A 13,186-nucleotide genomic window follows, 5' to 3' on the forward strand; every position below is an offset into this window, starting at 1 on the left:
CATCTTAAACCATCTCCGGGGGGTTAGATTGACTCTGGAGGTCAGGTTATGGGATACAGCTGTTACAGAGCCTCCAGATGTTTTATCCCATTGTTGCCCTGCTAATCTCCACCAAATGAGACTGTGTGTGTCTGCAGGGGGCTGCAAACACCCTCACTGCTCTTCCTCCACATGCAGATACCATCCAATCACATTCTCCGAATCACCCCAAAAACACACAAAAATACTCAAAGTCCAGAACTTCACTGCTCTAAAGTCTATGTATTGTGTTTCTGTCCTTCTCCTCGGTCTCCCCCCACAGTGGTTTCTTTGCAGCCGTTCTGTCACAGAGGCCTGATTCAATCTCCTCGCAGCAGCTGATGTGTCTGCTGCTTGAACTACAGGAAGCATTGATGTGGTCTCTGATCTGTTAGCGGCAGCCCTTGTGGGATTTTATAATTTTCTGGACTGACTGACTTTCATGTCTTAAATGAAGGATTTGAGTCGTTCTGGACATAATGGATTACTACAGTAACTGAATAGGACTATTTAGTCCATACCACCACTAAAGCTTGACAGCACCACTAACAGTCCCGTGAGCCCGCTCGAGAGGTCTCCCACGCCTCTGTTTGCATTTGGACTCCTAATAAGAGTTCTTAAGTGATTCAGTTTCACTCGGGGCCAGGCATATGTAATTTATTATCATGCTTTAATTTAGTCTAAATTAATGTAATGCATCCTACGCAGCCTTCTCACATATAGGTTGTTTGTAATAAGCCCTGAAACAATCGTCAGTAAGTAAAAGCAAAATATTGTGCTCTAATTATGCTTCTTCAAGTAGACTTGCATTCACAGCAGCTTCACAAGCCCTGAATCTGACATCTAAATCAATAATTTTGTTCTTGCAGCTCCTTGTTAGCCTGTTTCCCAGATCCCAAGTTACCTGCTGCCATAAAACTGGCTGCACATATAAATGAAACTTGCCTTCACAGCTCCATCACTTAGTAACATACTTTTCCCCCAGTCTGTGTCTCCATGTCTCTGATGGTGTGTGGTATGTTCTTTGAAAGCAGAACTTCTTAACAAATAAAAATTTAACCATTAAAAAAAAATATTGACAGCTCTCTCACAGACTTCGATATTTTCTTCTTCTAACCATCAACATATCTACACACCATTCCAACAAGACAAACACCCACATCATTACTTATTCCTTCAATTTTAAATATGATCATTTTTTCTTTATTAACATACTGAACATTTTATCTTCAAAGCTGAGCATAAGGATTTGGGTGATTTTGACCAGAGCCAAACGGTAATGGATCGACAGAGCATCTCCAAAAATGCAGCTGTGGTGGGGTGTTCCTGGTTTGCAATCATCAGGATCTATAAAAAGGGTCCAAGGAAAAAACAGTGGTGATGCAGCAACAGGGTCATGAGCAGCCAAGACTCACAGATGCACGTGGGGAGCTGCTGCAGCTCAAACTGCAGAACATTCATGCTGGTTCTGATAGAAATGTCTCAGAAAACACAGCATTGCAGTTTGTTATGTATGGGACTGCACAGCCGCAGACCAGCCAGCCGGAGACCTCTATCCAAACATCCCAGCTTCCAGGACTTAACTAATGCTAACATCTTGTTGCCAGATACTACAGCACACCTTCAGGGTCAGGACTGTTTTGTTTTGTTATATATAAGTAAAAACAAATAATTAAGATTATATGAGGTGTTTTTGTGTTTTTGTCTGTGGCCTGGAGAGAGACTGATGTCAACTTGACAACTTGGATGGAGGCATTAACAAATTTTTTCTTCTTTTTGAACATCCCAGCTCTACCCCCCCCCCCCCCCCCCCCACTCCCCCACCCCCCACCCAGCCTCAGCTTTGTTAGTTCCCCGCAGCATCACTGCTGGATCAATGATGTCCAGCCAACATTGATACCCAAGGATAGGAAAGTCAGGATCAAAGCGGTAGTCATGGAAACAACCCCGGCCTGCTTCCACCCACAAATCGATGGTGTTGGTAGTGGTTGTGGGCTGGACGTGGTGAGGAGAACCCCCAGTCTTATCCGTCATTCGGGCGCAGACCCCATCATCCTCCGAACAACAGGAAGCAGAATTCCAGGATAGACGGGAAAGGACAGTCAGGAGAAAAGATGGTGAAACAGGCTGCTCGCGTCCACGCTGGGATGCTGTTTCTGGCTGTCTGCCTTCAGATGGAGGCTGCCGCTTCTGCTGCAGGTACGTTCAGCACAAATACAGAACATTTGAGACACGCAGCAGTTTCTTTGTGTTAAAAGTCAATTCTTGCTCTTAGAAGATCGTTGGGTTGTCTTTCTGTAATATTGCCTTATTTATCTGTAAATGTCTCTATAAATTGAACTGAATTAATTCTCATGGAAACAGATTTTGATTTTGAGTGAGAGCAAACGAGTACAAAGGATGTGTTTTCTAGAAGCTACCTCAGCCAAACTGTGAAAGGAGCAGGAAATAGTTTTCACTGACATCACTTTTTACATTTTGGCGGCTGTATGAAAGAAAAAGTGACTTGACCTTCTTCTTTTTTTCTGGGACACAGTGATAGCAGGTTTTTTATTTTTCAAACTCAGGCTTACTGGTATTTGTTTTTAGCAGTTTACAATCAAATAGTTCATACTGGTGCACTTTCCCACATGCATTTGAAACTGGTCTCTCGTGTGCATGAGTAGTAGATTTATTTCTAATAATAAGTGCTGTACAGTAACAGTGGCTCTACTGTTACTAACTGAGGTTTTTTTTAAACTCTTGACATCCACCTTTTCGCTGGGAATACATCAAGGGTTAGGTTTGGGTTTTATTTGATGTTAAATATGAAGCTAAAAGGTAAAGAAAAAAACAACTTTGGGTGTTTAAAACTGCTAAAACAATTATCAAAGCTTCTAAGTCCAGACAAAATATATGTGGGGGACATTTTTTTAAGATAAACATATGACTCAGACCAAATATTTTGTGTAAGCTCCCTAAGAAAGTGCAAAAATCAGAGAGACTGTATTCACTGAGCGAATCTTCAAATATGTAGCCAAACACACTATTTAAAATTCTGTTTGCTGTGGTTCTCTCATCATCTGGACTCTTTTGAGGATGGTCTCCTCTCCTTCAGACTCCTTTGAACATCACAGCCGACAGACAGAAGTTGACAGCGTGCTCTGTTTGTGTCAGCGTGGGGAAGAAAGTGTCAAATATTTATAATGAATCAGAAAGAGCAACTATACTTTGAGAATATGAATCAAGGCTCACATCCCTGCAGTTACAGTAACTCTGTGGTCTAGCAGAGGAAGGAGGGGTGGCGGGGGTGCGCTGCGATGCAACCGCCTCAGCTGAGACAAAGCTTTAATTAAACATGACCCACAATCCTTCATTATCCAGACAGCGAGCGCAGCTGGGCTGATCAATGGCATGGATTTGAATGATACTACCCCACTATCTGCCCTAATAAATAACTCACACGCAGCTTTGTTTTATTTATGAAATGCATCCAATCCTTTAAATCCACCAGCTCCTTCTGCTTTCTCAAAAAAAACCCAGGCATGGCGAAAGCTGAAGGAGCCCAGGATGGTGGCAGCAACGGGGACACCATCAGCCATTCCTTGGTCCTGGTGCAGCGTCTGGAGGCCCTCCTGATTCACGGCAATGGAAGCGACGTGACGCTGCGGGTGGAGACACCCAATGCGGACGAGGTGAAGGTGATCCAGGCCCACGCCCTGGTGCTCTCCCTGCAGAGTCCTGTATTTGAGGAGATCCTGCTGAGCCGCAACAGCAGCATGCTGGTCCTGAGAGAGAGCTCCGACTGTGCCTCTGTGTTTGACAAGTTTATCAGGTGAGGCGGGAACAGAGGATGCCCCTCCCCCCCCCAGCATCAAGCAAATCTATTTTTATCTCAGCTGCTAATGAGATTAATCAAAACACACATTACGCTTATTTTTCTTATTCTGCTTCGATTAAACCTTCTTGTTCTAAAGAGAACCACTTTGTTTTGATGTTAACTTAAGGTGTATTTTCTGTTAACTGCCTCTGGTTTGATGTTTGGATCATTAATCTGCTCGTCCAAGTGCTTTTTCTTTAAGGAAAATTTAATAAATAACAAAAATAACTGGATTCGTGACTACGTGAGAGCACTCTGTGAGGGGGAAATCATCATGAAAGGAGGCCACTGTTCTGACTTTTTCCTCATTCTCAGTCATTCTCAACAAAGAATGCTTTCCAGCTGCTGGAGCAACAAGAGAGGTTTAGAGTCACCTGAGGTCACTATGAGGTCTTTAAAATATTACGAATCCTGATGATTCAAGATTTTGTATGTGGGGAAAAGGATTTTTAAGTAAATTATGGATTTAAGGGGACAAACGAAGGCTAACATTTCTCTGTGTTAATCTAAATTGGGATTTATTATTATTTTTTGCTATCATTAACCAGTTAGTTTGCTAATACCCCTGTTCTGTCATACTTTAAAGCAGAGACTGTATATAAAAGATTCAAGCTGTGTCCCAAAACATAGGCCGCATCCTTTGGAGGCTGCATTTGTAGACCGATTACCTCACTGCCAGGCGATGAAGGCTGTCCCAATTCGAAGGCTGCTCCAAACGCGGCCGAAAAATGCGTCCTTCATTCCCCCGAATTTGAACGATGGGTCGGGCTTATCCTTCGTGGCCCAACCTATCCCAGAATTGATAGCGCGGCCCAGCCAATTCCAGTTTCCAACAATGACAGCAGCTACTTAGTTTTAATATTACTCTAATTACACTTTCTGGGTCACAAATAAACTTTTAAAATATGTTCAGACGAAAATGTAGCTGTGTAAACTTGAAATATCTGCTCGTTTATCAAGACATCACATATTTGCACAAGTGCTCTGATGTTTTCGGAGACGTCTGTTACCCATCAGATTGATAACTATCCGGAGATTCAAGGGTCACTAAAGCCGGTGGGAACAGTGAACTCCCAGCACATTGTTTTCAACCCTCCCCCCCCACGGGTCTGTCGCTACTCATGTTAAACATGATATATAAGTCATTTACATAACTTTAAAATGTTATTGGTTGGCTTTTTTCAGTGTTTTATTTGTTCCTGAGTAAATCGGTTTGGCTGAGATTAAAATGATCAGATTAGATTACATTAACTAAACTTTATTAATCCTCCGTGGGTTTCACACAGCTAAATAAACGCCAAACAGAAAACTGATTAAACAGAAGTGTGAGATGGTTGAGAATTTACGCCAGTGTCCTGCTATATTTTAGATGGCAAGGAGCAGACAGCTGAGTTTATTAAACACCACTGAGACAGCGGTGACGCAAATCTGAAGGCTAGACCGTCCCATTCCACAGCCTCGCACTTCCGGCGTTCTCGGTCTTTGAAGGACCAGGCCCACGTAGACCGCGAAGACCGGGTCCTCCGAAGGATGCGGCCTAGGTTTTGGGACATAGCATCAATGTGGAAAATGCCTTAAACTTGCATTCTTTTTAATAACCAGCAGGGGGGCAATTTCTGTGGTTGTAAATTTCAGTGATATACTAATCTTTGGGACAGTTACCCTCAGCTCCTTTGATGTGTACAGTTGGTAATTTAGTAAATAATGGTCCCAGTTACCTGCAACCGCATTAACAGAAAAAGTGCAATGTTATAATTATTGTATAAACTTAATTTTTCTATGATACCTAATTTGAAAGGTATCATAGTCAAAACCCTAAACCTAAACCTAACTCTAGACTTAATGGCAGTGGATGCTAAGATTTAAGATGTCTGATATGAAAATGCAGCTTTTCCAGCTTTAGCATGACTCTAAGAATGTCTAAAATACACCCAGCAGTGGTCATAGAGTCAGCTTCTCTTCTCTGTGCAGGTATCTGTACTGTGGGGAGCTTTCTCTGCGTCTGGACCAGGCCACTCCTCTACACAAGCTGGCCACTAAGTATCAGGTGCTGAGTCTCCAGCAGGGCATCACCCAGTACATGACCCAGAATCTGGCCAGGGACACCCCGTCAGGCCACGTGGCAGGCTGGTACGAGTACGCCCTGCAGGCCGGGGATGTGACTCTGAGGGACAGCTGTCTTCAGTACATGGCCTGGAACCTGTCGTCTCTGCTGCAGAGCGGCGAGTGGGTGACCATCAGCAGCCAGCTGCTTATGTCCTTGCTGCAGCGTTCAGACCTCATCCTACAGAGTGAGATGGAGCTCTTCTCAGCCCTGGAGGCGTGGATTATCCAGAACGATCCGGACGGTTTGACGGCTGAGAACGCTTTGAGAGCTGTGCGCTACGCCATGATCCCCCCACGGGAGCTTTTCCTCCTCCAAACCCAGTCCACAATCCTGGCTCGCTATCAGGAGTCGGTGCGCGACCTGCTCTACATGTCCTACCAGTTTCACTCGGCCTCGCCGCTGCAGATGGCCAAATACTTTGACGTGAACTGCAGCCTCTTTGTGCCCAGGAACTACCTGTCCCCAGTGTGGGGGTCCCCCTGGATCATCAACAACCCGACACGGGACGACCGCAGCATGAGTTTCCAGACCCAGCTGGGGCCCAGCAACCATGACGCCAACAAACGCGTGACTTGGAACGTCCTGTTCTCCCCGCGCTGGTTGCCCCTGAGCATGAGGCCCATGTACACCGAGACGGGCGCCATGCAGCCGACTCGCGTAGAAGGCGGGCGTCCTCGCATCATCATCACGCCTGCCACGTCCAGCACCGACTTTGCTGGAGTGAGCTTCCAGAAGACGGTGCTGGTGATGGCTCAGCAGCAGGGGAAGGTGGTGGTGAAGCACGTCTACAACTTCCATCAGAGCACAGAGGAAAACGGCGATTTCTTGGCCGAAGCTGACCTGTACCGCCGGACATCTGAATATCTCATGGACAGCTCCTTGTTCCTCCATATTGTTGTGAAGCCACTGTACCAAACCCTCATAAGCACCAAGAATTAACGTCACTCCAACCCTCACTCATATCCCATCATGGAGACGTGGACCTGAGTCATTGGAGTCACTGAGCAAATAAAAAACAAAGATCCTGATTCAGGACTGCCTGAGAGCATTTTGTGAGGGTAAAATCATAATGGAAAGATGGTGATAGTCTATATTCGTCTTGTCCAAGTGCTGAAAAAAACTCACTAGAGGACCAAACAGAAATTAATCTGCCACTGAAATTAGTCCCCAAGAAATGCACCATTTCATCCAGGCTGAAGAGTATTTAATAAAAACACAGCATCCAACTATCTGAGAAAATTACTGCACCATAAAAACCTTGGGTATTAAAGTTTGAAGTGACGTATGGGCTAACACGCTGATAATTTTGGTCTTTTTATGGGATTTATTGGCACTCAGGAAAATGCAGAACATCACCAGCTTTGTCCTTTATTCTTGAGGTTGTTTCTTTGTCATACACTGATTTGTTATTGGTGCTATTATACCCCATTTACACGTAAAGGGGTCACAGTTGATATTCACTGCCCGGTGTGCACTGATCTAAAGCTTTGCTGATTAAATTATACCCTGATGTTAATGTTTGCTGATGGATTTTTATTAGCTGTTTTTGTTTTTTTGATTATATTTTGTGTTGTTGTGAAATATGGTTGAAAAATTGTAGATGGCTCAATTTTTTAAATCAGTAAATTGTTAATTCAGTGCTTACTGGAAAGTAAATTGATTTTTTAAAAACATTTTTCTTCTACTTGTATGTTTTAACTTATTTAGAAACCCAACCTGTACTCCTTCTCACCGATGTCGCAGCACCTCGTTAGCGAATCCATTAATGTGATCGATGCTGTTACTTACATCCACTGCTGCATTAATCAGTGTCGCCTGGTAATAAAGATTGTTTCCTAAGTTTTAAAAACTAAACTGAATATTGTCCTGATTGTCATCCGGCTTATGTTTTGTCACCACATGCAAAAAATTATTTTGTGGCAAATGTCAGTTTATCAATTGTTCTTTTTTACTTTATCAAATTTATTTCTCAGATATAAAAAAACATGTAAGTAAGAAGAAGCAACATATTATTTTGCTTACGTTTAAAATTTTAAATCATTTGGCTCCCAGCTATCTATGCAAACTCCTTCCTAATAAACTCCCTAATAAACGAACTCCCTAAGAAGTCACTTAGATCTTCCAATCAAACTCCTGATGCAACCGAGGTCTTGTTTGAAGTCCAGAGGTGATCGGGCCTTTGCTGTCGTAGCTCCCAGACTCCTTATGTTTGTTCCTCTGAGTCGATCCAGTCTTTTAAATTGTATTAGTCTGGCTTTTGATTCAAACTAGTATGTTATTTCGAGGCTAGTTTTTGTTTCAAACAATTGTCATATTGTTTCCTGCCCTCTTTTTATTCTGTCTTATGCTTTTGCTCTGACCGACTGTGAAGCACTTTGGTCAACTTTGTTGTATTATTATGTGCTATAGAAATAAATTTATTTGATATTGCAACTGCTTCATTTAAGCAGACCAAAAAAAATGCTTGCCTTAGATGGACACAACGCGTAACATCCCCTCCAAATCTAATAGAAATAAAATAAATAAGAAAAATGAAAAATTATTATGATATTTTTTCTTATTAAAACCACAAAACTGCTTTATTACAAGCAAATAAAAGCTTTTTTTGTTTTTATCACATAGATGTATTATTATGGCTTCATTAACATGTACTGTAGGATAATCCTGATATATTTCTGTGTTTAACTTCTACTGTGATTCTCAGGTGTAAGGCAAAAATTCAGAAAACAGATCACGTCGATTCCATCCTCCTCTTTCAAACTTACTAACAAAAACATGCTGAGACAACAGAAAGAAGAAGTGACATGAGCTCGTCACCGAGGACTTGGTTTCATCTTCTGAAACGGAAAAAACATCATGAACTTTTCTGTAAAGTCAAGTGTTGTTGTGATTTCTGAAATATTGTTGTGTTTTGTACCTCGCAGCCCCTGTAACGTCTTATTAACGTGATATTATTGCTCTACGGTTCACAGCGTTTTCTGTCTGGATTCTTTGTATAGATGAAGACACCTGAACAAAGAGTGTTTAAAACACCTGCGATTCATTTGATCAAGTTTCATTTTATGTAAATTTATATTTTTTTCCTTTTCACTGCGCTGACATCACTGCTGACTCTTCAGATGATAATTCTATAAATAATAAAGTGATGCACAGAGCTCAACAGCAGAAAGCTGCACAGAAATGAAAGGAACAGTAATAATAATGCAGCAATAATTCTGCTGCATAATCAGTGCTTGAACTTTTGTACTTTGCTCGTTGCTCATATTAAACTTGCTCAGTCTCAAATAAAGAAATCAGTGCAGGCTCGAGTAATCCCTGAGCGCCACGGGTTTAAACCTTACTGACCTGCCACACTCACCTTTCTTCCACAGACTGTTTTTGCTTTCTCTGTGCTGACTTTGAGCCGTGGTATGATTTAATCAGCTAATTTAAAAAACATTGAACCAATTTCAATCATAATTCTTCCTTCGGATGTTCCCTATTGGGGTCGCCACAGTGGATCTCCTGCCTCCATCCCACCCTGTCCCCAACCCTCAGAATGTCCTCCTTCACTACATCCGTGATCCTCATTCTTTTCCTGGCAGCTTCATCTTTAAAATCCCTTGTCCATTGTATCCACGATCCCTCCTCAGCACACAGCCTTGCTTTTCTAATTTGTCTCCAGTCAATTCAGTTTTATTTATTAAGTGGCAAATCACAACAACAGTTACCTGAAGGGGCTTTATATTGGAAAGCAAAAACCCCACAAAGGTCACAGCATATCGCCCCTGCATGAGTCTGAATCTCATGGAAGTCTCTTCCTGTTAAAAGGGAGTTCTTCCTCCTTGCTGTTGCCAAGAGCTCCCTTAGGGGTTCACTCTCTAATATATCTAAGGATAATATAGAATAATTAGAAAAGAAGCTGAGAGTGACTTTTGAACGAATACAGATTGACTTTATTACAGAATGTGCAGATTTCTTAGCTGGTGCAAGATTTTTTTTATGTGTTTTACAAACTATTGCATCATGAAATCGATGCTGAAAATGTACAAAACCCACCAGAAATGAATATAACAGTCAGTGTTTCCCGGGTGTGTGCACAGACTAAACCCACACCCACTCTTTTTTAGGATACGTTACAAACTTCAGCGTCTTTGCGGTTTCGAAAATAAAACGCCGCAGCGCTCACTACATTTCCCACAAGCCTCCGCGGCCCAAGCAGGAAGAACGTTCTCTCGCAGGGGCTCACACTGATCCAAGTTAGGAGCTTTCAGCTGCCAGCCTTGGCCCATCATGTAAGTGCTGCGGAGAATTCTTTGCAGTGCATTTGCAGAATTACCTGATTTCCCGACGGCCGTGCATCCGTCCCGGCGCCCTGCGCACGGACGCGCACGCTTCGGACGCGAAAAGGCTCCAAGTGCATGAAGATCGAGGCTTGTGTTTTTGCATCTTTGTTGCAGAAAGCGAGCCGCTGAAGCTCCAGTGCGAGGGCGATGGAGGGAGGGAGTGAGAAAGAAGGCAAAGTCTTTTGTGCTTCCCCTCCCCCTCATCAAAGCAAAGGGGAAATGTCTCAGTCGAAGGGAGGTAAGAATATGAAACCGATGTGTGCAAAACTAGCGATATGCAATCACGGCTGCACGAGCTGCAACGTGCACCGCTGCAGGTCGAGAACGGCCGGTGCATTTTAAAGTTAGACGGCTAAGAAGGGTCAGTTGCATTTCCTGTTTGAGATCTTCCCCTTTGCACAGTTCCTGGTAAGACGATGCTGTGTGGACTCACTCGTACTGGCGCTATTAGCAGCGCACAGGCAGGGATGTAGAGCACGGGGCACCTTAATAGTCACGAGATAGACGGTCTTTATTAGAAACTCTGCACGAGTTGGCGCGTGCACGCTTTTCGGGGTAAATCATGAAAGCCTTGTCGCGTGCAGGGCTCTAAATATGTGGTTTGGTGCATAGGGGAGGGGGTGGTGGGGGGTGGCATGACGTGACAACCTGCAGCTGTCAGTGGACAAGTTTGTGTGTTTGTAGGCTGCAAATTTATTTCAGGTCGTGAGGAGAGAAAATGCAACAAACTGATGGCAAAACGACCCGCGAGCTTTAAGGTGGAGGGTTCAGGAACAGGGCGCACTCTCTGGGATTTGCAAAGTGTGTCAGCTGCTGCTTCTGTCCAGCAACTGGATATGTGTCAAACCCCTGGGTGTCCACCGATGTGCAGCTTTTCCCCCCTCTGCATGCCTGTCACACTTTTGACCCAACTTTACCACCCTGCAGCAGCAGGAGGTGGAGGAGGAGCTGTGCTCAGCCTCCCCCCTGCAGCCTCTTTAAGATCATCAGTGAATGGAGCTTGCAGTGGAAGAGCCAAACAGCTGCAGTGAGAGCAGCTCGGGCCTTTTTTCTCTCCCAAACTCCCCTCACTGTGATTTCCAAGAAGTGCAAAGTGAGGCTGGTTTGTTGCACAACATGCAGCATTCTCTCTCTCTCTAACACACGCACACATGCACGCACTGAGAGGCTGCACAGGAGGTGAACAGGTAGGAGAGAGCAAGAGCCCCCCTAATGGTCAGATCCTGTTTATCTGCTCCAGTTGAGTGTCCACCCACACGGAGGAATTGTCTTGTTGCAGCCAGCTTATCACGTGGTGAATAATGCAACACGTTTTATTTATGTTTTGTAGATGAATGAGTTGGTTTGGGACTTTCCTGAGAGCAGAAGTCGGTTTCTGTTGTCATCCATTGACGTCGGTAGAAGCAGAAAACTGCACATGTGCAGTCGCACGAAAAGTGGATGTAGGCCCAGTTAAGATCTCGTCTTTGATTTAAAATGACATCCACTTGGTCACCTTTCAGCTGAGAGATGATTGGGTGATCGCTCTGCAGCTTTTCTCAGTAGGCGAATATATTTACTGATGTCTGCACGATGACAAGTCATTATAACATCTGCTCAAAGCTTCTGACATCTTGGACCTGACAAATATTTCTCTTTTAGTGTGAAACAGTAAACATCAAAACAGTAAAAACTAGCCTCAGACCGATCATTTAAATACAATGGAAACAAAAAACAAAACAAATTAAAAAGATGTGTTGTTTCTCTGACTTTCTGTGGATTAGTATCAATACTAATAGATAAATACGCTCTCGTAGTACATTTGTAAATGATTAAACTTCTGATTAAAAACTCCACTGAGGTTTGCAAGAACCCTTCGGCTGATCACAGAGCACACAGCGTTATCGCCACAGGCTAAAGACGGAAAAGTTGGCAGCATTGTTAACGGGGGCACATTTTGCTGGCTGGCTGGCCAGGTCGTGCCCCCAGGTGTGTGTGTGTGTCTGTGGTTGCGCTGAGCGAGTATTTTCGCCTCATGCTGCAGAGGTGCGCTGTGTATTTGTATTTTATGCATCAAAAGCTGTTCCTTAAGCTACATTTTCAGACAAAATTCTGAGAGGTATTTGCAGAAAGTGAAGTTAAGAAAACAGATTTTGGAAATGTTGGAAAGTGCGGCTCTTTCTTCTTCATTTTCTTCTTGGCTTTTTACATGCTGTGTCACATATGTGATTAGATTAAAACAGATTACAAAATGTGATCTTTTATAGACCGATGAAATTACAGAGCTGTGTATAAAAAAGTTAAAAATAAATCCACCAACTACTATGGTAAAAATCTGTTCAGACATGAATACATCAGGAAATGATGAGAAAAAATACATTTTAATATGAAATAAAAGGACTCCTAAAGGCCTTTTACCTAGAATACATTTTGTTTATTGCAGCTTTGTACACTAGGGTAATATAGAGCAGTAATAAGTCAACTATAGCAATTATGTAGACCTTTGAAAAAAAAAGTTTTTATAATTTACTTTGTCGCACATCATAGTACGCTGGTTATCTTTGGGTTTTCATAATTGTTACGGCTCTGATTTCTAGTGAAAGCAAATTCTCATACCAGAGATGTTGGAGCCAACAAATATTTTGACTCGAACAGACAAAATACTGCTCAAATACAGAACTGAATAGAGTTCAGAGGTGCTTATTGAATTGAAATCATTGAAAAATATCTATAAAATAAATGTGTACGCTTTGCAACATAATTTATGGTTGGTTATCACACCCAAAAAGTCTATTTTCATGAACTATATTTCATCATTATTCATCACAATGTTGCGTTTATTGGTTCTAAATATTACTTGCTATCAATAGCCTCATAATTTATGTTGTGATATTTCAA

At 42.8% G+C, this 13,186-nt stretch overlaps 2 protein-coding genes across 3 annotated transcripts in view; both read left to right on the plus strand.

Annotated features, from left to right (window-relative positions):
- Positions 1-1,928: 1,928 nt before the first annotated feature.
- On the plus strand, positions 1,929-9,127 carry btbd17a (BTB (POZ) domain containing 17a). Its single transcript, XM_084937049.1, has 3 exons — positions 1,929-2,217; positions 3,541-3,832; positions 5,849-9,127. The coding sequence occupies exons 1-3, from the start codon at positions 2,133-2,135 to the stop codon at positions 6,921-6,923; spliced, it is 1,452 nt and encodes a 483-aa protein (XP_084793175.1). The 5' UTR covers positions 1,929-2,132; the 3' UTR covers positions 6,924-9,127.
- A 1,044-nt stretch (positions 9,128-10,171) lies between these two features.
- map2k6 (mitogen-activated protein kinase kinase 6) overlaps positions 10,172-13,186 on the plus strand; it is a 42,171-nt gene continuing 39,156 nt past the window's right edge. The window contains exons 1-2 of one of the 2 annotated variants that reach the window (XM_084937051.1): positions 10,172-10,258; positions 10,424-10,547. In XM_084937051.1, coding sequence (XP_084793177.1) covers positions 10,457-10,547 — 91 coding nt within the window. In that variant the 5' untranslated portion in view covers positions 10,172-10,258; positions 10,424-10,456. Of the gene's footprint in view, positions 10,548-13,186 lie in introns of both variants that reach the window. The other variant, XM_084937050.1, reaches the window with a different exon arrangement.

The sequence above is a fragment of the Perissodus microlepis genome, chromosome 8 (genome assembly GCF_051167445.1).
Source record: "Perissodus microlepis isolate ML-2025 ecotype Zambia chromosome 8, ASM5116744v1, whole genome shotgun sequence".
In the NCBI taxonomy this organism is placed as follows: domain Eukaryota; kingdom Metazoa; phylum Chordata; class Actinopteri; order Cichliformes; family Cichlidae; genus Perissodus; species Perissodus microlepis.